This window comes from Andrena cerasifolii, chromosome 8, assembly GCF_050908995.1.
Source record: "Andrena cerasifolii isolate SP2316 chromosome 8, iyAndCera1_principal, whole genome shotgun sequence".
Lineage (NCBI taxonomy): Eukaryota > Metazoa > Arthropoda > Insecta > Hymenoptera > Andrenidae > Andrena > Andrena cerasifolii.
The window spans coordinates 13,698,617-13,723,503 of record NC_135125.1 but is presented as its reverse complement, the minus strand read 5'-3'; the positions used below and the strand labels follow the sequence as shown (position 1 = coordinate 13,723,503).

Here is a 24,887-nt window from a genome sequence, read left to right as displayed (position 1 = left end):
GGTCTCTCGGTATATAACTTCGCAACGTCTAACCAAAGCGCAAGAATTTCGCCGCAGACACGTCGAACAGGAAAGAAGAACAATTTGTAATCGGAATTCAGATGTTCGTGGATATCGGTGGGGTGACACCATCCTCGGTGCTCGTATTAAATATCATTTATTTGATTCGACGTACTCGTCCTAGGTACATTAGTCGTCAGTCGGTGTCGCGTGTCAATAGCAGCGCGGCTATCAAACGTGTGTAGTTTGGTAATAGAAAAAGAAAAAGAAATATTCTTCCTTCCTAGCACATACATCGACACGTAATACTTGTTACACGTTATTTGATTTCTATGTACAATTACAACAATTCGCCTCCGTCCGAAGTAATTATCATTTTCGAGGGGGGGTAGCGCCCCCCTCGGAAAAGCGTCTATCACAACAGCTAAACAGTTTAAAGGGATGCAAAAGTAATCGGTAAAAATGGATAATAAAAATGATCAACATCGCGCTGTACATCGACAAGGAATCTCCCGCGTGATCGGTAGCAGCAAAGCGGTCACTTTAAATACCGCGAAGCAACGCCGCGGAGAGTTTCTGGTATTCCACTTATTCGTTGTTCGTTCGCGAATCGCGTTCCTACTAACTCGAGCTGTAAAATGGCATCGTTAATTCGTACATCAATAAATTACTCGTACAAAAAGTATTGTTACGTTTAGCGCGACCATCACAATGGATCGTGTAGCGTCCCCTTTCGCCGTACGCTAGCACACAGGCGTTTCTGGAATGCTGCTGTCGATTCAACATCGTTTTTGCACTACACCCATCCCCCGTGGCTGGCCCATTTCGCCGTTTGAACCGCGGGGCGAGCCACGCGTGTACTTTTGTTCTAGTAAGTTCTCCTAAAAATCGAGGTAATCGGGTTGCATATTACACCGTCCGCGAATCTCTTTTTAACAATACCTTGGGCACGAGTCCTCGGGGAAGAAGCCGGGCCTAGATGACCATCGAGTAATCTTCGCGTCCGCGGATCAACCCCCAAGAGATAAAATTTCCAAACTCACGAACCCCGGCCGTGCTTGCGCGAATCTATAAGCATCATTCCACTTCATTTCCTACCTATAATACTGATAGCTCCGAACGAAATCGTTAACACGTGCGGATGGTCACGCGGCTTCTTGGCGGAGGACCCTCTTATCATCGATACGAGCTAATTAATCGTTCCCTCCAGAGTGAATCGCGCATCGGGCGCGCCGACTTTTAATACTTAGCGAGCTACTCACGAGGGAAGTTAGGCAAGCCGGGAATTTCAGAAAGTTAAGCAACTTTGTGCGCAAGTAGAGTAGTTGATCCGCGAGAGAAACCTACTTTCTGTTGGTGCGGTTTTAGGGGGTGAAGTTACCCCTTGATGGAAATACAGAATTTTCTTTTTCGTAGAATATCTCGAGAACGGTGAGAGATATCGAAAAGAAGCTTAAGCGAAAGTCGCGTCTTGTTTTTAAATCTACAAAACTGCGTAAACATAATTTTGGAATTAAGGCTTGGCGGTGGGGGTAACTCGAAAAGTATAAAGGATAATTAATTTACTGATCAACTACTCTACTTGCACGGAAAGTTGCATAATTATCTGAATTTCCGGCTTGCCTAACTTCCCTTGCCAGACGCGACCTAACGCGCCTCTAACGATATAAATAACATAGAAGGCGAGAATATCAGAGAAAGAAGAAGCAGAAGTGTGACTGATTGAATCTCTGGCTGACGACCGTCGAGTAAAAAGCAGACTAGACCCTTCTGCCCCTTTGTGCTGACAGTTGTCTGTTCGTTTCTCGGCCTCCCTCTTTCTCTTCGGTTCCCCTTTATTAATTTCCTTTCGTGGCACAGCCTTGTTCCTCCCGCTCCGCGAACATCCTGCCCTCCCCCTGCCCCTTCCGAGCGCTCCGCTTCGCGGGAACGATCTCGCGGCGACGTCGTCCGGAATCGAAGGTGGGGACGGATCTGGGAAGGACGCGTCCCCGTTGTCCTGGAGGGGACTCTCACCCGGATCCTCGGCGACGCACACCGCCTGGGCGACGTCTCACACAGCTTCGCCCTGAACGTCGTGCTCCTCTCCCGGTGATCGGCTCGTTTCAGAACGAAAATCCTTCGTGTAATGTCTCGGGCGTGGATGCGCACAGGTGTCGTGTGCTCTCCATGGACTAGCTCAGTTTAATCGGCCGTAGTACGGTCTGTCGGGGATTCGGGGAGGAATATTGGGTACGGGACGCCTATAACACAGACAGCGATTAAATACAGGCGGTAATTCGGGCGATGCGACGGAGGACGCGGCGATAAATGGCGAGCGCTTCGGGAGAGTAAAGCGGTGGCCGAACTCGCGAATCGTGTTATGCAGTTGCACCCTTCAAATGCGAGCTTGGGAATTTCCTTGAATTGGGAATCTCGTTTTCCTCCTTCATTTAATTGGAATTTGTTTACCATGGAAAGGGAGTTTCTGGCGCAGTGGTGGATTTAACGGACGGCCGATCAGCAGGGCTCAATCTTCCAAAAGTAATTATGATTTTACCCGAACACTGTATTTTTCTCTGTTTCCTATAAATTCCATACCACAGGCGCATAAATTTATTTGCAATTCTGTTATGTACACAGGGTGTCCCGGAACGTTCGCTAGCTGGGCCATTTTCCTTAAACCCGCCACTGTTTTGGGGGTGTGTCGAAAGGCTGCGTTGCGCATTTGAAGGGCTCCGTGGAAAATAATTGACCAACGTCCAATTGAATTATAATCTGCTTGGGTGTTTAAGAAACTACAGGAGTTCTGTTAATAGTTTCGTTTGGTAAAAAGCAAGGATATCGTTAGATTATCGAAATCAAACTGTGCTGGGCACGCGCGGTGATTGCTTTTGAATGAAACTGAGATTAAATTGTAAACGAAAACAGTGAGGATTGATAACATGTAGAATATTATGATATAATATTAATAATATTCTAGTGTATTGATGCTCACTGTTTCCTACATTTTAAACCCAGCTCCATTTAAACAGTGCTTATCAAGTTATCGTGGCCACTTCTTGATATATGATCACTTATATAGCAACCACTGCACGCTGTCGACACGGTGGCCATTCGAACTGTGTATAAAACACTGGGTCCTCGATTAATGATGCAACTGATACCAATTAGTAGCGAAAAAACAGCTGCCCACGCGTCAGCTGTTTCGTGAAAAGATCAACAAGTTTGGAGATAAACGAGCTTAGTAATTGGACGTCGGAGAGATTATTTCCTGTACCGAGTCATGACGTGCGAATGGACATGGTATTGTGCGAAACGTAGTATCGTTTCTATGGCATAAAATTGATAAGGTAGAAAGTAATAGAACGCGAAGAACGACGAATACATTGTCATCTCCAAGAGGAAAAATATGTAAATAATAACGATGGAATTATGCGGCGAATGATTGCGTAATATGAAGTATGAATAATAAAATGCTTATAATGCAGCATGTCTAGTGTACAGAGGTAATTATTTCGCAAACTGTTGAAGATGCAGAAAGTTTATGTACAAATTGTCTCGATTAAGGATCTGTAATGTTGACCTCGAAGTTTTCATAAGAATATTACATGCAGAGATTTCTTCATTCTAATCATAAATTAAATCCACTAACTGAGCTCGATATTTGTCTAAGAAGATTTAAATTGTGAAACACAGTTTGAGAAGGAACTATCTGCACACACTTAGCCGGACATATCGTCTAAATAAACAATACAACTGAAGCAACACGAATGAGACGATGATCTGTGAAGGAGAATTCAACAGATTACACAACATGCTCAAGCAATAGCGAAAACGCATGCAAAAATGATTGTATATAAAAAAGACCCTCGATCTTCTTGTTCCTTTCACTTTCAAATATACAGTCCAATTCAACTGGAATTTCGAAAGTTCGAGCGTCCTTCTAATACTCGCAGATCTAGTGAATTTTAATCACATTACTTCGCAAGTAAAATCCTGGATGCATGGGGGAGGAATTATTAGAGGGCAGCAGTCGTGGGGTTCGATCAAAGAAAACGTACGCAGAACGCGAATACGCATTCCAGCGTGCGGGGAAAAGTCAAAAGTTTCCCCCACGTTCTCGATCCAGAAGGAAAAAAGAAAAAAAAATAGAAAGAAATACCTTAACTCAAGGATCCATCGGTTAGAACAAAATTAGAAGATTAGCGAAACGTGTGGAACCAGTATGGGTCAGTACTTATTAACGAGACCCGCCGTGTAATATTAAGTAGAACGCGTTAAGCCCTAACGCATTCGTCAGTTCATTAGACCCGGCGAAAATAATTCTCCCCCGGCGGAAATGCGTTTCCGGTCGTTAGATATCTATACAGACTTCTCTCGATTCCTCCTTCTTTTATATATAGATATAATATATATATATATAAATATATATATATATATTTATAATCTATAACATGTCGTTATTCTATATACACATTTATATTGCAATAAAACAGTGTACGTATATCGCGCGTACGTCGCGCAATATATTACAACGTGAATCGTGTGTGTGGGGTGCACAATCCGTTAGATACAAAAGCCAAGTAACCCAGACCGACCTTCCCTTTGCCCGACGAGCACGCGACTCTCTCAACGACACACGAGGACCAATTAACAATCGGCGAATAATTCGAACGGGCGCTTCCTCATTTCCTTGGACGTAGAAAAAAAAATGTCTATAAAAATCAGGTATAACGGGTATAAAAATTATGACGAAGTGACTACGCGCGCTAAAAAACTAGCGGGAAGCTCTGTTTCTCTTTTTTTTTCCTCTCGCGAGACATTGGATTCAACGTCGGTCCCCCGTCTCGTTCACCAAAGGGTCCTCCAATCTACAATCGCTCCGGGGTTACTTAGGCTTCGAGCTGCGCCGACTCGCCCCGACGCCCATTTTGGCAGCGTTAATCGCTGTCGGGTTAATTCACGAGGAGAACGCCGGCGACGAGTCTGACGCGAGACACGCGCTCCCACAGATTAACTAATTAATATCTGTTCCTCTGCTTCGCCCTTTCGTCCCTCGTCGCAGTTTCCCAACGCCATCGCGCGTCAGTTCCGCGTGCGCACGCAAAACGGTTTCCGTCGACGTGTCGCGCGTCGCACTGTGCAGGCTTTGCAGTTAGAATTTCGCTATTACGTTTAAGGCTTTAGATGGAAGCATGTGTAAACGGGCCACGAGATTTTCAATCGGCGCGCGCGTCCTCGCGCGCGATGTGCTTTCGTCCCCTCTCCCTCCGCGAGGGATATCAGAGTGCAGGCGATCTCGAAAACGGCGCGATAAAGTATCGAGGGAAGAGAACATAAAAAAAAAGAGAAAAGAAAGAAACGAATGGAATAAAAGAGCAAAGGTTTCGATTCAACGCATTTAAATTCTCGGTAGGGATCGTACAATCGCTGGATTACAAACTCTTGGTGTTTCAAGACATCAGAATCGATCGGCATGCCGCGGGCGCGCTCAGATCCGCCTCTCGATTCCACGATTAAATGCTAAGTACGATAACAACAGTGTTCTAGCGTCCACGAGGGGATCGGTTAGCCCCTCTGCATCGATCTATTGTGGATTTCTAATAGTGTTACCGACGATGTTGTCGCTACCGAACATCGCCAACGCTACGAGCATTGGATCTAGCCGTGAGTGCCGGGGGTTTGCCCTCGAGGACAGGTTTTTAGGCTCGATACGCGCGGAGAGTATCGTTACAGATCGCAGAGTACACGAAGTAAAGAATAAAGAGAGCACGGGAGGGAGTTTTCCGAACGAAAAATCGGTGGATCGTTTAATTGACGGTACGAGCGTGAAGAAATGTTCGAAGGGAGACCGCGAGGGTCTCGGCGAAGCTTTTCTTCACTTGTCGCCTTTCGTTGTAACGTTTGTAACAGAGATTCCACCCAACCAGGACTGTTAACGATAGAAAATTCTCTATATAAAATAACTACCATTTTCCTCTGCGCACCACGGGGCGCTCGCGCGTTTCAAAAGAAGACATCGGAATGTTTTACTAGAAATAAGTGCTTGGAGTGAAGTGTACCTTCAAACATTTCTCTGGCGAATCGAAAACAATGGACATATTCTTTTTTTTTCATAGCGATCTAAGGTAAAATCAATGTAAAAAAAGGTATGCACGACTTCGGAGGGTGGAACCCTCGGTATAGTGTCGACGAACATTGAATAATCTGGACAAACACCGAGGGACGATCTATCTGCGCATCTTTACTACTTGATATGCCCAGTTGTTGGTACACTACGCGCCTCGCGCGAGGCTGGTACACCTACAGACTTATTTCTATCAACTCATTAGACACGTTACTAGAACGATCCGTTCGAAAGAAACGACGCTATCTACCATTCCATATAAGAGTAGACCTACGCCCCCGCCGATTCGCAACCGATCTGCGGAACGAGTCTACTCTTAAGTGGAATTCAGTATAGACGTTAACTCGAAAATAAGAAGTCTTGCGATTTACCGAACGTGGAACGTTTACAGGGTACCGAAACAAGTAGTGTTTCTTTTTTACCTTATACAGTATATTATATAATAATATTATCAATAATAGTAATAATAATAATAATAGTAATAATACCATAATTGTAATTATCTCTGTAACTTCAACGTACGTTCTATTTAACTCTGGCATTACGGTGCAGAAAATGATTAACCTGTAGGTGTTTACATGTATGTATGTATGTGTATGGTTGTATCACATCTATATATATATAGATGCAGAGGGTGTGCAAAGATTATGGGGCCAGGCCAAACATGCAAACTCCCCATGCCATAAGAAATCGAGAAGTCCGTTACCATTTTGCAATCTGGGTGTCCGTTTTTCAAGATACGTAGAGGCAGTGGAAGTTTGGGAATCTAACGTCCGGCGCGCGCTGTTTAAACGTCAGTAGCAGTTGCACGTACACAGAGGGAATAACACGAACATATACACGTTTAACTCTATCGTACCATCGACTGTAAGTGTTTGAGGGTACGTAACACAAATATTAGCTTGCTACGATAATGTCTTGCGCAACACAACTGTACACTCCTCTTACGTTCGCGACATTAGACACGTTTCTCACGCAATTGATAATATTAATATAATATTATTATTTTCTTTTCATTCGTCCACAGTAATGGACAATTTCCGTTGATTTATGTAGCTTCGCGTTTAACAAATGATACTCTCCGTTTGTCTGCCCACTGCTTTCCCGATTATCACTGGTGTATCACAGAATATTAATGAAAACAAATTTTATATCTTTATCACGCCACCTTAACAACAACGCGCCGCAAGGAATAACCTTTACGAGAGCTCTTCTCGTTATTACGGCCCGAATAATACTGCTCGCGCGAGACCATTCTCGTCAAGGGTATGGAGGGTTTACCCTCGTATTTAAAATATACAAGGGCAGGTACTTAGTTGAGAAATGTAGAGAGTCGGTGGTGATAGAAATACAAGCACGCTGTGTGCACGACTTTTTACAAAGTAAAGACACGAAAGTGTCGTGGTTCTCCGCATGATTCGACTCGCTTATTCTTCTGCTTTACGACCTGTTTCGTTTCCTTCCAGAGGGTAGTCTGGGCATATCTATTAGTTCACTAACGGCACTGATAAAAAAATAAAGCCTGATCTCATACTCTCCTAGATTTTTCAACTAACTTACCAATTTTCTGTGTATTCTGCATTTCGTTTGGCCACTCAATATTCAAGCAGCGCGCGCCGGAGGCAAGGCTCACAAATTTTAATTGCTTACATTTTGAAAACGGTACAAGAATTCTTAGATTCCGTTCGGCATGAGGGATTCGAATGTTTCTACTTACACCACAATTTTCGGACATCACATTCCGTATTGATAGATCTCTATATATATAGACACATAGATCTGTACAATATAACATTACAATAATACCACTTGTGGCTGCTCGCGAGTTTTCCTCTTCCGTCTCTACCTCTTCCCTGTTTCTCTCATCGGATTTAACATATATGATCGATTTTTTGCTTCATGTAACAGTAATCTAGCGCCCAGCGAGTGGACTAAACGACTAATCGGACAACGGTGTTTCGTTTAATCCGCGACTGCGACGTGCTTTCGTCAAGAGAGAGATCAAACTTCTCGCATCGATACACCGCAAAAAAGTTACATTCCCTCGATCGGCCTGGAGTAATATGTCAAACGGCAAGAAGAAGTCACGGCCCTCACGCGCAATTCGGCGTGAAGAAATACGTCTAAAGTCGGGCGATACCGATCAGTACCATTAGGCCCCTTAAAACTTCGAAGAGAAGGTGTTATGGGTATGGTTCCGCACGACACTCAATTTAATCTCAATCTCCCGCCATTGCCTTCGAAAGGAAGGATGGCAAAGACAGTCTTTTTGTAGTCCTCTTATTCTCTCGCCCCTCTCTCTTATCATTTTTTGTCTCATTTTGTTCGAACGATCGACAAGAAGGAGCACGAGCGGCGCAGTGACACGAGAAATGCGAGTCCATCGTCGTCGAGATGTTCTTCTACAGTCATTTATCTACCCAGGGAGACCTTCGACGTTTTGCTGTAACGAAAAATAATATTTTCTTTTTGTAATTGCACTTCGATCATTGCTCTCGATCTTCAGCGCGTCACTGCACAGACAGCCGTGCGAGGAATTCGAAAGCCCGCTCCCATGCGTGGCGTCGGTACTCGCGCGACGATTTCAGAAACAACCCCCGCGCTTCACGTTTTGCAGACCATCGGGCCGAGAGAACACTCGTCAGAGACATTTGCGCATAGATGTATGCACTCGTAGGGAAACACGCGGCGAAACGGAGCGATCTAAGTGAAACTTCACCCTGCGCGCGGAAAATGCAAGTCCACCCTATCTGTTCAACTCCTGTCTGTGGTCATTTCATCATCTGATCGAAGGAGTAGTGCAAAGTACTCGGTGAAACGAGAAATTCATACGAATAAGGCGTTATTCGGTACAAGATTTCCTTGCGGCAATTATTTTCAACTCTAAATTATCTTCCACAGTGTGATACCTACTCCTGTACAAGGGCGAAGCGAAGTCTTTGCCATTTAAAAATATGCCAACTTTAGTTAAGAACCTACGGTAAAAGAAAAGTAATGTTATATTTCACGATTTTTTTCTTGTAAAAACGACAACGTACTGTTTCAAATATAATTCCTGTTCTAGGCCATTTTATGCAGACAAATGTCAAATGCTCCGTCTCTCCCTAAGTTCCCCTACACAACCTTGTCCGAACTTATATGCAATATATTTCTATGTAAATATTACGAATATCGTACAATCGGAGCGTGTCCAACTATCGTGGCACCGCGTATTAACGCGAAATCCAAAAGCACGTCGCCTCGCGACACGCGGACGCGTCTAGTTACAAGAACGCGGTAGCAAATACATCGTTATTCATCCCTCCTTATATACACGTACAGCGAATTAAATTAGCAAAGCACGGCCGAGGAGCTTAGGAAACAACAAATACCTTCGAAATACAACGTAGCTCCTAAATGTCCGCCGCGTGATACACACACAATTATACATCGTAATGCTAGACGATTCACTGTTACAATTTATTCTGACGCGGTATCAGCTACTGCCAGTTTAGAGCTATTACTTCAGATTGAGAGGTTTTGCGACTCGGGATTTTCAAGCAAAATCCTCGAAGCATTTCTACGCTATATCACATCCTATGACTGAGCACGTTTCTTGCACGTTGGTTTTTTTTTTTCTTTGTTGTCGTTAATATTCCATATTGGTTAGCTATTATGTACGTATATATCTGTATATCGTTAATATTAAACGGCTAAAAGACGGAACTAAGTACGGTGAACATCTTAAGAGGTAGAGAAACAGTGACTGTCGTTACACGATGCTTAAAATTATTCGGTAATAATGCAAGTAGCCGCCGATGGAAATCGACGGATACGAAGAGAAACGAATCGTTCAACAATATTCTCGACTTCTTCCCCAACAGCATGACATTTTTTTTCCTCTCTGTTTGCCTTTTCCGTGAAAGCACAAGCGAGACAAAGACGGGACGTCTGGCAAGCGATAGGCGAGTTCACCATGAGCATTACGATAAAAACGTCGCATCTTTTGCGATGGAACTCCGTTCACTACCATTGATCACATTATAGGGTTCTAAGTAGACTCTCCAGGACAGTTGCACTGGACACGCGCCTGTGCATATCGATCTAGAATGCGCACTCTTTCTTTAAGTATCTTTATCAGCAAGAAGATCGCTTGTGGGTCTTCGTGTTTGACTTCAGCTGCTTAAACAGTGGCAAATCCTACAGTTCCTTTCTTTCTCTTCTTTACATTAAACCAGGAAAATTTTCCGCATTCCTCGACAAATATCCATTCGACTAACTTCATTACCGAGATTACACGGTACGCGTGTCGTTACTCTACAACCCGTGAAAGCATCTTTAGCTCCAGCATTTTAACAGTTAATCCTCTTACGGCGTAAGAACAATATACACGGAATGTCGCGAAGCAAATTACGCGTCTTACAAATATATATATATAGAGATACTTCTTAATCGTATTTCCTACGTTAGCATAATATGCAACAAGCACAACGACGTGTGTTCTCTTTCTGCATACGTACATGTATATATGTATATATTTATATGTGCACGTGTTATTCATATAACGTTATAATCTTCGAAGGCATCATCGCTGTTAATTCAATTTCTCCGACCATGCAAAAGGGAAATAGACAGAGAGAGAGAGAGAGAGAGAGAGAGAGAGAGAGAGAGAGAGAAAGAGAGAGCAAATCGTAGGAAGGAAAACGTAGTAGTTACACGCGCAGAGAGCTGTTATTCTGAAACTCTATCGCAAAACAACGAAGACATCGACGTTAGTTGTACATTCTCAACCCTGAACAGTCTACCAATCTACTTTGCGCAACTTAAACAAGAGTAACCCATTCGCCAGGCGTCGTTGGTTAAAAGTGGTAAAGAACCTCGCGACAATAGAAAAGGCGTGACAGCAAAGGGTCTATTTACTTGATCTTGAATGCATCCATCAGCTCGTTCACGGCGGCATTAGCAGCGGCCTGCGTCGCAGCTTGAGTCACCCTCTGCTGTATTTGCTGTAGACCACCCCCACGACTAAACATACACCACGGACACTGAGCTTTTACCACAGATCGTCATTTGTTGTGATGTTGTATTTTTTTTTTTGTTTCAAATATGTTTCTTTTTTCTGCTCTCAATGACTTAACGGTAACCGCTACTTGTGCATTCGATTAAGCGAATCACGGACTTATCAGTATATAAATTGCGCGGGTCCGCGCGTCGAATGTCCTAAGAAGTATGTGTAATCTCCGAAGCACGCGGCACTCGGTACAAATGGATGGAACGCGTACATCAAGAGGAACGGTCATGTCACGCGATCGAATGTGCGATACTCCTTTAAAAAGAAACACAAGTGTTTTCAATGCAGGCACCGACATATACGTCCCTAATTAAATAATTGACAAGAACTCGAAACTCATTCTGTATGGCTCATCGAACTGAAGATATTTTTTTTTTCACAGAGAAAGCAATGATGTACAGGGGATTTAGAAGCATTCAGGTGTGCGAACACGTATCGCAAAAGAGACCACCGTGCACCGTGTTTCACATTCCCGCACGGTTCTCACTGTCAAGCAAAGTGTTGTCTTTCCCAACACTCGGAAGTGTATTACAATTTGCCGTGGCTCTTTTGCCTGTTAAAATGTCATGCTGTTAGTAAGCGAATGAATACTTATCCACCTGCGATGAGAACCCAAGACCATTTATTTTACAACGTCTTTAGTTGTATATACAGGCATCATGTACAATTCCTTTCAACTAATTTACATCGAAACAAATATATATATATATTATCACTCTGCCTACAATTTCATCGTCTGTCACGAGTGAGCATGATTTATTTCTAGTGACCATTCGCTATTAACGATTAATCGTACCGTAGACCCTTAGAATTTTAATTAGAGGTGTGCAAGCTTCCGTATACGAGACCGTACACGCTTCGTTGGAACGACATCGAAAATGAACGCAATATTTTTGGGGGATCGTTTGAAAGAGAAAAAGGAGGGGGAGAAACGAGAAGTGGGGTAAAATGATTAGTAATGTGGGAAATGATTTCTTGGTCGTTCTTATGAAATAATTGGACCACTCGAAAACAAATGCGAGTTATTGATATGGACTGGATGTGTAGCGCAGAATAAGTTGCTTGTCAAAATCCTTGGAAGCTCTTGGCCACTAACTAATAGAAATCTTACAAATTACACACCCCTAATTAACAGTGATCTAATAATCTGTAATATATTGCAGACAGAACATATAGCGTTAGGAAATTGTATTTCGTGTAAAATGTACACTGACTAGATGCAATCGTTATATATATATATATATATATATGTATATATATTGATTAGTAGCGAATAGGCGAGTTAGTGCGAAGACTTTATTGTCGGCGCCTGCAATAGAAAGTGAAGTTAGCACCAAAGCCTCAATCACACAAAGCTATAGAGACAAAGCAACTGCAGAATTTCCTTTTTAATTATTTTAGTGAAGATTAAATAAAAAAAAAGGCCCTTCACCTCGTAACTTAAGACACAAGGACTATTTCGACACAAAACTGACAAAAACGTTGTTGTGCAAACTTTCTCGTGTGCGAATCTTGATAATTGAAAAGACAACTGATAGTACAGAGTGCTTTTCAAGCTATGTATCGTTTTAATGGCCTCTGTACTATGCCACGAGATAGACATTTTGGTGAATGATACGTAATTGTTTCTGTACTTACGATGGTATAAGGGGAGGAGGTAGGCCAGGATTAGCACGAGCCGGCGGTGGTCCACCAGGTCCGGGTCGGTTTGGGATGGCCGGTGCTGGCCGACCACCCATCGGTACCGGCGGTGGTGCTCGGGAGCTAGAAAGAGGTGGTGGCTGTGTCACTCCACGTCTTGGCCCACCAGGAGATGGTGGTGATAACCTGCAACAGATTCGTTGCAAAATGAATAACAGCTACTACGCTCGTGCATTACATTCAAACCTCGCGCCCAAAACAATTACAATTTGCAAATCCCTGAGAATTAGTATCGTGTAAGTGTAATGGAGAAATAATTGTTTAAAGCGTAATGTTCAGGACCACCTTTTCGGCACTCTGTATTATGTGTTAATAATTATACGAATACACATAAAGCACAAAATTAAAATTGCGAATCGAAAGTTATGAGGTGTATTTCCGAAATTAAAATTATAAAGCATACATATGCACATATACTGCTTTGAATTATGAGCAAAAAATAGAGGGAAAAAAAAATGATAATTATGAGAAACATAGTGGCTCTTACCCAAGACTGTTTCAACGGTGTTCAAGTGTATGTGGCAAAGCAGGCAGTACAAGATTGAAAGATACCGAATTAGTTAAATGCATAAGCGCCAATGAAAATAATAACATAATTTTTACCTCGGGTTTTCGGCAGACGCCAGCCAATCGTTCTTCACTGGCGGTGGCACTGGAGTGGAAACTGTTGCCATTGAAACGTCCCCAATAATGCGAAGTGCCTCCTTGCATGCATGATACATGCGCAACATTTCTTCTCGCTTTTGTGCTTCATCGGCCGACTCCTCCATCATTGAAGCCTGCAATATCCGTTAGGTCATTCACCATTTCAAAACTGAACAACGTTACTTAATTGCAGAGTAGATTCGGAAGAAGGATGGGATGCTACAAATAGAAGGGCAGGAGAACTTACAGTTAAAGGATTAATGAAGATCTTCAGAAAGTTTTTATCAAATTTGCTCAACTGGGAGAGGGAAAAAGGACTTCTTAGGACATCATGAATTCATTAATAGAGGAAGATAACGTTGGATTAGAAGTTTACATGCAGGTGGATAGATTTTTGAATATTGTAAATTTACATAAATTTTTACCTGATCACCGCTTGCGTAGAGATGCGCCAGCAACTCTCCGTTAATGAAATCCTTTGCATTATTAATGATCAAATGCATGATAGACTTTGGAACCAGATCGCGAGTAGTTTTTGTAACGATCTTCATGTACGAGTCTACCAAGTTCCTAATAGTCTCCACTTGACGCTCCAATTGAGGATCCATTGATGACTGAGCTTCTGATCCGCCCTATAAATATGTGAATTGTAAATTCTATGCGCCAATGGTGAAAACAACAGAAGGTAAACTTTTATAATCCATACATGTTAGATATAATTTGAACACATAAGAACTGTGAGAAAAATATAACTGCAATAATTAAAGTGTTATTGATTTTCTGTTCGATTGGAAATGCTGCTAGCGGGAAGAACAACGAAGTGTTTTTTTAAACGATACATATTTACGTCACTAGCGTACTGTATTCATAACTAAAGAAGCAGAGCTGGGTGGAAGTGTCTGATATTTGGGTGTGTTGTGTATTTTGTATGTCTACGAGATTTCTATAATCGTACCAACCTCATATCCTTCCTTTAGTTGATTAGAGACAAAAACATTTAATTATAATTGTGAATGCAATATAAGAGTTTAATTAATCGATTTCCAACAGGAAGTAATAAATACAAGAATTGTGCAATTGATACTTGTGCGAATAGAGTCTTATTAAACTAAATGGCAGTGCTTTCGTAAAGATGCAATGTTTCATATTTCAAATTTTCTTTATCAGAATTATGCCTTTTGATGCAAAAGAAAAGCTTATTAAATAGTACTATGTTAAAATAGCATTAATTTTTAAGCGTCAGGCTTTAGTAAGCGAAATAAATCTCTCATCTATCATATCATAATTAGTTTTAAGATATGCCATCTAGTAAGAGTGTTAAGAAAGATTTATTATAACAATTTCGAAACTGATTGTATCACAACACCACACACTTAAGAATGTACTATAGAACCAAACACTTTTTACGTTGCCCACATTAACTCACCCGCTGCTTATCCTAAAATAAATTAAAACAGGTCTGTCTAATAAACGTAACAAAACATATGTGATTTTATAATAGCTACTTTGTCCTAATAACCCTATAAACCAAAAATAACATTTTTTTAAACGAAAAGAACACAATATATTCTTATAATTCGATGGAACTCCTTTAATCAGTGAATATCCTGTGATATTTGCCAAAGTGAATTTCTGAATTATATAGGAAAAGCTTACCTCTCCTTCTCCATTTGTTTGCTCGGTCGATTTCTCCGGATATACACCAGCACGGAGGAAAGAGGCCTTCCAAGAATCAACATCGTCCTGCGTTTCGCAACTCAATTCAAGCTGTTTGTAATCCTTATAAACATTCCTGCCTTCCGGATTAAACAAAGCAAACAAATGGCGCCGGGACATGAATCCTTGTTCCAAATCGCGTAATTTCAATCCATCTAAAGGTAGCATATACTTCTTCTCGCGCTCCTATCGAAACAAATAATAAACATGAGTGATAAACGCTGGGCTTATTATTATCGGCGTGTATACGTTGTAATTGAAGAATATTTACTTCTTCGTCTTTGAACCAAGAGATACTCTCTGACGTTAAGACAAACCAATAATCTCTGGAACCACCCTTCATTATACCGAGATTGTGAATGCACATGTACCCCTTACGTATTACTTGATTCCCTAATGTATGGCGACCAGACTTGACAGCGTTTTCTGAGGATTGTTGTGCACTGTAACACAAGGAATAATGTATAATGAAATGTCAAATAGAAAAGAGCATTTTAATACCCATGTACAAAATTTATTATAACAACTTGCCACAAAAACTTGTTAGTTGACCGTATAAAAATATCTAGCAGAGTAAAAACCTAGCAACGTTTTATTAACTTATAAAAACGTTCACGCAATAATTTCAAATTTAACTTTTTCACTAAATAAATATATAAATTATACGAAAGAATTAAGTTTCCTTTTTAAACGTGTGCATTTATAATGCAAAAAACATTGCAAAATGAAATGTGAGAGAAAAAATAACCAGCATATGTAAGATAAATGCTTGGACAATATATATTCTTTATTTATAATTTATCATGATGAGAATTCTATAGAACTTGAAGAATGTGATTTTACCTTTCAAACTATTTCGATTTATATATGAAAACTATAACATATAGCCACAACAACTCCATGCATATACTCTTTCATACAGCTTTAAGTGTCACATTTGTATAAATTCTTGGAATGCGCATCATTTGTAACATGAAGATACATACAATTATTATCGCTACTTGATCAACACTGCGGTAATTTTGCAGTTCATAATGCATAAAGAATTGCAAAAGCGCGTATTACATTCATTGTGAAACAAAGTGAAAAATGGTGAAACTAATATTTGATGGTGCTGTATGAAATATTCGATTCGGAGCATTTATGAATGTCTTAGACAATGAATGGTCCATTTAGTAGTAATTTATTTTGTGCAAGTATGTACAAAATACTAATACATTTAAGTTCTCAAGAAATCATGGCTGTATTCTATGCTATGTAAAACTAAATTATAGAAGATGCAGACAAAGAAAACTCAATAATAATTTATATATAATAGCATCTAATGTTTAAAGAGATTTGTCTTTGCTTCGATTGATTGTACTTCTATTTTCTTTGTACACGCGAATTAAAATTATATTTTACTTGTCGCAAGTACAATTTAAATAACATATATGTACATACATATGAACACTATGAATTTTCAGTTGCACTATACAAAAAACTATTATTAATAAAATGTTAAAGAATGAAAAATCGTAGATATCGATTTAATTGTTGAAAAAATTCAAAACTTGCTAAAGTAACATTTAATAGTTTTTTTTTCTCTGTATAAGATATGAAATTAAATTAAATATCACTATGTCAAGGATTATAATTCTTGTTATAGAAATGATAAAAAATTGAAAGCTGGGTAAAAGTTAAACAAAGAATAAGCGTAAAAGAATAAAGAGCGTGAAAATGGAAAAGGAAGAAAAATGTAGTGTAAATCTTTGTTCCAATGTACTTTATAATTCTTACCTTGCATTATGGCTACTGGCTGCCGCGCTGCCGATATAATTAAATTATTTCTTTAATTGTGAAGTATAAAGAATTGATGAAATGGAAACAAATGTCAGGAAATGTGTATATGGTATGCGATTCAAGGAAAGACATACACATTCTACAATTTTTAGAACATAAAACATTAATCAGCGTGGTATTAGCAGTGCACAGATATCACAGAAATTAATTATCCGAAAGATTCAGAACGCGTAATTAGAAATAGTTTCTTATATTAAGTATGTCTTGCCTTTAATGGTGTAAAAGCTTGTGTTACAGCAGAAGTTATAATATCGCTAATCTTTATTTCGATTATTCTTAATCACATAAGAATCATAGAAATAATATTATCCGAATGTTTCTCTAGGCTTGACATGATATGTTTCAAGAAATTATATATCGAGGCAGAATATCACTATAGGGTGGAAATAAAAATTAAACAAAACCTACAAAAAAAGTCCAATGTTTACGAATATCATTTACAAATCGTTTCCCGTATTCTGTTCGATCATTTGAATTTTGAGAATTTATCAAGTGATGAAGTAAGCAAAACTGCAAAGTGGACAAAAATGATGTTAGTCACATAGAAATAAAGAATTAAGATGTACAGGTACGCATATTGCAAAGAGGGAAGATGTAAATGAGATACATTTTAATATGACTATACATATGACACAAAGTGTCATACAAATATACATGAGGTAGATAGAACAGTAGTAAATTCTACTATTTATCAATGATATCAAATATGTGTGCCTTAGCCTTGAAGGACAAAATGAACTAACAATATTTTGCTAGTTTAAAGCTTGCTATGTGAACTGACTTTAGCAAGGCATGCACCGATTATGAAATATACCGTATTTCACCTGATTGCAAGCGACACATCGATGTAACTAAAGGTCCATTGTTAAAGATTTATACATTTCTATTTCCAAATCTGATTTCATTGTCATTTATAACGATATCTTTTTTTTTAAATTCAGGAAAATACGGTACAAACGCGTATTATGTATGAATAAATATTTGATGTGAATTCAAATATATATCAACATATATACCAATTTGCACGAAAAGAAAAAAAATGTAGCAAGCAGACTAATATAACTATACGTAATTTATGAATTCTCTTAGTATCATCTTTTCTTTTACTTTGTAAGAAACATAAATCATGATTTTGCAAAGAAACCATATTTTTAAAACATATTGGATTTGTTTTAGTAAAGCACATTATCATCCCGTGAACTATACTATGTGTTGAATTTACATTAGTCATGCAATATATAATTCATTACTGCAATTCAGATTACTTTCTTTCACAGATATTGGCACCTTAGTAAGTGGCCCAATACAGATAGAACATCTAATTATCTGATTCGTCAAATTTTGATTAGAAGCACGAAAAAATGAATGACACAGAACCTGAATATCTTCATATACGAAGTGAAATGCAGAAATAATATTTTCATGTTTTTTTTTTTTAAATGTAGAAGACAATTTCATTCGACTACTTTAACAAGACTAAATTTTTTTATGGATTTTCTTTATAATGAAACTTTGTAATAGTGGTGATGAATAATCTCAATCGAAATCATAGAATATAATACAATCCTGAGTTGGATTGTGTAAAAATAGTGTTTAAGAAAAGTCTAATTCGCGCTAAGAATCGTTCCGTTTTTTATTTGAATGTTCTTTGTATGTTTAATAATAGAGACAGCTAGATGTTCTGTTTCTGACAAACAACCCAGTATAAGTATTACGTAATTATACATTATTTTTATCCCACTTGAAAAAGATACTGCCTTTACATATCATAAACAATAATATGATAACTTGAAATGCTTTAAAGAAAAGATATTTCTCAAATAAGGAATACCGAACGTTGTGAATATAAATACATTAAATATAGCTGCAGTCATGAATATAATAAGAACAACATATAGCGCTAAATGTGCGGTCTTTAAAAATTAAATTTTTCTATCGTATTGTTTACTTTTTTGATTTTGCTGAATAGCTACTGAAACATATAGTAGAACAGTGGAATAACTTACTTGGCGAAGCCAATAAAATCTTCGTGATTGGTGTTCATGTACGCAAGTTCGCAATCGACCAAGAGCACCAACTGCTCCTTGCACATCTGTTCGCGTTGTCTAACGTGAGTAGTTATGATACGCTCCGTCTCTTCTCTCAATCGCGGATAACGTGCCATCTGTGCAGACCAACAAATGTATCACACATATATCGCTCGACATTTTATAAACGGAAAAAGAATTCACCTACCCTGTCTGTACAAATGCGTACTACATTACTGAGTTCTTGCACAACTAAATCCACACATTTCAGACTAGGTTCTTTGAGTCTATTGATTTGTTTCTTGACTATTGCCTCAAAGGCCATATCAGGAGTAAACAGACCAACCCTGATACCTATGACATTTATGCTGCTATTAGTGATATTTTTAAACAACAGAGGATGTTTATTTACTTCGATATGTGCATTAAGTTGCATTAATAAGAGTATAAAAATTCTAACTATAGTTTACCGTGGATGTTCCTAATGGCAAAAGCAATTTCTCTTCTCAATTCTTTCTCATCGAATTCCATTTTAACTATTTCAAACGGAAAACGCTCGTGGAATAGTCTGTTTATCTTAGCACCTCCGCTGAGCTCGTTTGTATTGATTTGCGCAGATCCCGAACCTTCTATAGTTCTCTCAAAGTCTGACTGAAGCTGCTGTATCATCCTTAAAAACATTTTTCTTTCAATCAATGCATAGACAAGCACTAAATTCTAATATTAGTTATATGGATAGAGAGTCGTGATACATAATAAACGTAAAACTGCAAAGTCAATACATCCCATTAATATGTTAAAATTCTGTGTTAGTGAGTATACTTGTTACTGTTCACTCTTCGGGTGACTAACAAACGTACATCGCGTTAAAACTCTCATGCAAATGGTAAACACATTGTTAAAAACAATGAAAAATATATGATACCTACATAAACTTATGAATAGATCTGAAAAAAATAAGAAAGAGCTCTAAAATATCAAGACCCTCCACCCATAGTGTGTTTTAAATAAAAAATGCAGGTGGTATGTTTAGTTTGTAAGAAACGGTATCTATGAAATGTGAATGAAATAAAATGTGAAACATCGTAGAATCTGTTATGTTTACATTCGCCGTGTGTATTTCCTCTTTTTGTAAATGAAGTTTTATTAAAATTTTATTACATTAAACAGGCAAGATATTAAAGGAATTGTGAGAATGATATATTATATCACGTATGGTAAATGACATAATAAAAATACTTACTGCAACATAGCTTTTGTTTTTATGGCAGGATCATCGGGTCTGAAATGTTTGTACTGTTCTACATCCTTTTCCAACGTAAGCAACTGTTTCTGTAATCTGTCTCTTAATGCTGGTAAGGTATCTCTGATATGGTTTGTCAACTGTTGATTCAGAACTCGTTGCAAGTACGGTGTACCTAATCTATCTGCTAGATGCCGATAAGATGGATGGCTAACACAGAAAGAAACATTTTGTATATTTTGCTGAACTGCAAATTCGTGCACTCGTTCTTTATTAAGCGGAGGTTCCGGTCTAAAAGTAGATTTTTTTTTACTTCATTTTTCGAATGCTCAACCTTTTAGGAATACGTCTTTAAAAGGATTTGTTGAAATTCGTAAAATTCCCGAAGTTATAGGCATTTGAGTAGAGGCAAATGCATGGGCAACAACCGGCCACTCGGCGCTCATGTAAAACTTTACACGCATTTTTCTCGAAACAGTGTTCTCAAAACGGTGGGACCTGTACCTCCAAAAGTTATTATCCGATTCGACTGAAACTTTTTTTTATCTTTAAGAATATACTTCTGGCTAGGGGGAAAACCAGAAAAAATTACAAAAATTACATTTTTTTTAGAAAATTACGCCATTTGAGGTTGAAAACACTTTTTCCCTATATTTTTCGTCCTTCCAACGCCTTTGAAATTATAAATTTTCAAGTTTTTGTATTTTTTTCTGGTTTCCCTCCTAGTCAGAAGTATATTCTTCAAAATAAAAAAGTTTCAGTCGAATCGGATAATAACTTTTGGAGATACACGTCCCACCGATTTGAATTAATTTTTTTGACGCCTTGACTTTAACGACTCCCCAGTGCCGACTGCAATGATTAATTATAAAACAAAAAATATATTTCTATAACTTAAGACATCCTTAATACAATGCAAAAAGTTCCATTAAATTATATATAGTAGTTTTCCTTTAATTAATTCCTAAAGATCACCTATTTGTTGGGTCTCTAGACCGGAACCTCCCCTTAACGGTCTGTACCTTAGGAAGAATTTCCTTTCAGCTGCCAAAGCATTTTTTATATCTTTCCGACCTTCTATATCCTTCTGACTTCTGTTAACGACACCTATGTAACCTCGCCTTAGAGGCAGCAGCTTGTTTTCCAAAATATCTCTTGCATCGGTACCATCGTCCATAAGATCCAATTTTGTAATAACACCGATTGTGCGCACACCTTAAAAGAATTTACAGCATAAAGATATCTGTTCGACCTCGCTAATATAGAGTTTTGAGTATGCATAACAATGTACCTTCGGGATCCACTTCTTTAGCAAGTTTAAGAGCATCGCTATTTGCTAAATCAGTGTTTGCTGGAGTAACTGCCAATATGAGACAGTTTTCCCTTTTGATAAATTGGAATATCATAGCTTTAATCTGAGCCTCTATATCTACTGGTTGATCACCGATGGGTACTTTCGTGAGCCCAGGCAAGTCAATGAGCGTCAAATTTAGAACTGACAACAAATACGTTAATTAAGTATATTACTAACATTTGTACGAGGCGCGATAGATAAATATATTTACCATTGGGTGAATATACTCTTAAATTTATAGGTATGTTGGAGATACCCTTATTACTGCCCGTAACTCTATCTGTTTCTGCTTCAATTTCCTTCCGTACCTCGTCGAAGTCCACAAACTTTTTACCTTTACAGTGCAGAAACTCAGCCATTTCTACAACGAAGAAAGAACTTGCTTAACAATTGAAGAACTTTTATATAAGGTTCCTGCATTACTTTACATCAGCCAAATATTTTTTATCCTTTGACTTTATAGTGGAACTGGCAATGCGCTCAATTTCCATGTTATCAAAAGTTCATTGCCACAGGAAACAAGATAATTCTACAGATAACATTTAAGAAGATGCTGTGCAAGTGTACACGATAAATAACAATAAGCTTTCATAAAGAACACCGTGCCAATGAAACTGTTATAGCTCCTTGTAAAAAGAAATATGATGTAACCACTTTAAATATGCAAGAAAATAATTTTCTCCTTGTAAGTTGGTCTTATTTCCTTTATCTCCAAAAACAGCTTTATCCTTTGCAAAGATAATTACTAAAAAATGTTCCACATCATAATAATAAACGAGATTTTTCTAGTTATCTACGATGACTCACCAGTTGTACTGTTAATCAATTGTAAGATAAGTGGTCTTCTGGTTACAATGCCGGATCCTCGAGGTAAGAAATCCCTGGAAAAGCGCGTCGTTATAATTTGTACCAACGCAATAAATAAAGGATATGAAATTTATATTGCATAATGACGTACTTTCTACATACTAGAACAATATGTTGAATATAATAACAGAGTGGCACATAAACAAAACGCAATTCTGATTTAGTATCTCTCGTATGAACATAGGCATTGAAAACTGATTTACATGTGTAATGCAAAGTCTAAAAGAATAATGTATCTTGCAATTGCAAGTGTTTCTTTAATACTCCTTCCAATATATGAATTACTAACTGTACTACCGTAATAACATACGATAATTAGGAAATATTTATTAAATTACTTGAAACATCTGCACACGGAAAAGGAATTTATTAACATTTCCGCCGAGGCGAGTGAAAAAAAAGGCCGTGTTAACGGAACGTGACACTAAACGCGGTCTACACCGCGAACAATTAAATTAATAATCCTCATCGTCGTAAACGCACGGTGTGAGTAATTCTGCGGAAGGTTAAATATGATGGTAACGAGAAAGTGTAACCGTTTGACAGGTCGGTGTGTGGGCGGCCTCGCATCATAAAGATATAGTTGATTTCGATGTCACGATCGATAGGGATTAAAATAGTTAACCTGAAGGGGCATAGGAAAGGGGGCTAGTGAAATGAAAATAACCGTTGACGGATATGAAAATTTATAACGTGGCGTAGCTCGCCACGCCTTCCATCAAACGCCTGAATATCCTCGTAATTATCATTAATGACTCACGGGACGGTCTAACGATGGAAAACATTGGAATCGATAGGGCACAGGGATACTTACTTCCCGACGAAGTTCTCGAGAACGGAACTTTTTCCTGCGCTCTGTCCGCCTACCACCGCGATTTGTGGTAAATCGAGCTGCATGTGCACCCCGAGCTGCGTGAATGCATCTTGCAGCTTGTTCACGATCGGGATCAACTGTTCCATACCCGTGTTCCCTGCCATTTTGTCGTGGCTGGTTGCTCACTGACCCAGGAACACGATCGTCTTCGGTACTACGGCTGTGTCCTGTGGGCGACACCGAGCTGCCACCACTTCCACGCACAACCGTCGGAGGGTAGCTACCAGAAGTGATCCTATCCGTTTTCGTGAAGCACGCACTACCAAAATGGCCGATATTCGCGAGGGCACCGTGGGATCTACATCGGATTTCACCGCATCTTTCCAAACGCTGCGACCGCGCACGGATCACAAACGTAAGACGTCAGCCGCTGGCCTACTACTGGGAAAGACACACCAAGGACCTCCGCATCCACTGCCGTTCACATAAATGAGATCCAGCGCACGGACTCGAGGCACGTAACGTTTCAATCGATAATCGAAGCGTGCGCAGAGGCGCCTTCGTTGTGACCCACTTTCCGCCGCGAGATAAAATCCATATCGTCCTCCCGCCGCTGACCCTTTTCCGCGTCCCGCCGTAATTTGCTGCCGAAGGAAGCTGGACACGCGCCTTTTCCCGTCTCTCACGGCCTGTCGGGATCAACAGTCTATTTTCTGCCCGATTGCGAGCCCATCGGTTTTGAACGTTACGCGGCAAATACTTTTACTGGCGCGGAACGTCTGCAATCGTTTGAGAAAGTAGGCGGCGACCAATGGGAATCACTACTTTCTGGCCATTGCGTTTGCAGAAATGATAGTTCCCCATTGGCTGACGGAGGATGCATGACATTCATCTAGATGAAGAGAGCTTTTATAGAATAATTGCTCGTAACCTATGATCTTATCTCTTTAAGCGTTGCACATTTCACTGCGATCCTCGATTAACGTAAATAAGGTCGATCGGGAAGATTGATTATTGGTTACGAGATGTTATTTAATACAGAAATATTTTAAATCAGGCGTAAAATGTGCACGCTATGTTGGAAATAAAACGCTATAATTTTACGAATAGGCTGGTCGCATTTATTTGTATTGTAACACACGCGCTTTAATTGAACTATCGATAATCAATATGATGGAATGGTAATATATATTTCCAGAAAATGTAATTGGAATGTTAAAAATTTTAAACACTCGTGCGCCTGCGTGGTAACGTCGAACGTCTCTTTAAGGCTTATTTTAATGTATCGGGAACAAAAGAAAAGTCATTGGGATTGAAACGTTATTATTGGTCAGCGTGTTTTGCTTGTGAAAAAGTAATATTTTCTTTTAAAATTGACAGACATAACCGTAATAATACTGCTTGTAGAAGCATGTCAAGGAAAGCTAAAAGTCTATTAATTAAAAAAAATGTTCATTTTCATGTATTCATTTTACGTAATAAAAAATGAAGAGCCAATGAGATACAAGTTTTAAAGAGA

The 24,887-nt window shown here is 39.1% G+C and overlaps 1 protein-coding gene across 8 annotated transcripts; it reads right to left on the bottom strand.

The window, feature by feature from the left end:
- Positions 1-141: 141 nt before the first annotated feature.
- On the bottom strand, positions 142-24,169 carry Shi (dynamin-1 shibire). Of its 8 annotated transcripts, none has more exons than XM_076819116.1 (18): positions 23,369-24,169; positions 22,495-22,568; positions 21,899-22,048; positions 21,625-21,828; positions 21,356-21,548; positions 20,334-20,543; positions 19,561-19,760; positions 19,299-19,444; positions 19,070-19,227; positions 17,001-17,027; positions 15,493-15,664; positions 15,162-15,407; positions 14,465-14,476; positions 13,931-14,137; positions 13,464-13,639; positions 12,798-12,986; positions 11,009-11,113; positions 142-2,243 (listed from the first exon to the last, which is right to left on the bottom strand). In XM_076819116.1, the coding sequence occupies exons 1-18, from the start codon at positions 23,530-23,532 to the stop codon at positions 2,180-2,182; spliced, it is 2,697 nt and encodes an 898-aa protein (XP_076675231.1). In that variant the 5' UTR covers positions 23,533-24,169; the 3' UTR covers positions 142-2,179. The 8 variants fall into 8 exon arrangements, with proteins under 8 accessions (XP_076675231.1, XP_076675237.1, XP_076675233.1 ...); XM_076819119.1 differs by lacking the exon at positions 142-2,243 and adding an exon at positions 5,368-8,552 and having other exon boundaries at positions 23,369-24,168; XM_076819122.1 differs by lacking the exon at positions 11,009-11,113 and having other exon boundaries at positions 23,369-24,167.
- Between the last annotated feature and the right edge of the window lie 718 nt (positions 24,170-24,887).

What these genes read in the sequence shown, in the direction of transcription:
- Shi (XM_076819116.1), bottom strand. Translation starts at nt 23,532, where the DNA reads ATGGCAGGGAACACGGGTATGGAACAGTTGATCCCGATCGTGAACAAG. An exon ending in ATTGATTAACAGTACAACTG is followed by an intron (nt 22,049 to 22,494) that starts GTGAGTCATCGT and finishes TCTTCGTTGTAG; the next exon opens with AAATGGCTGAGTTTCTGCAC. An exon ending in AAAACAAAAGCTATGTTGCA is followed by an intron (nt 19,761 to 20,333) that starts GTAAGTATTTTT and finishes AATGTTTTTAAG; the next exon opens with GATGATACAGCAGCTTCAGT.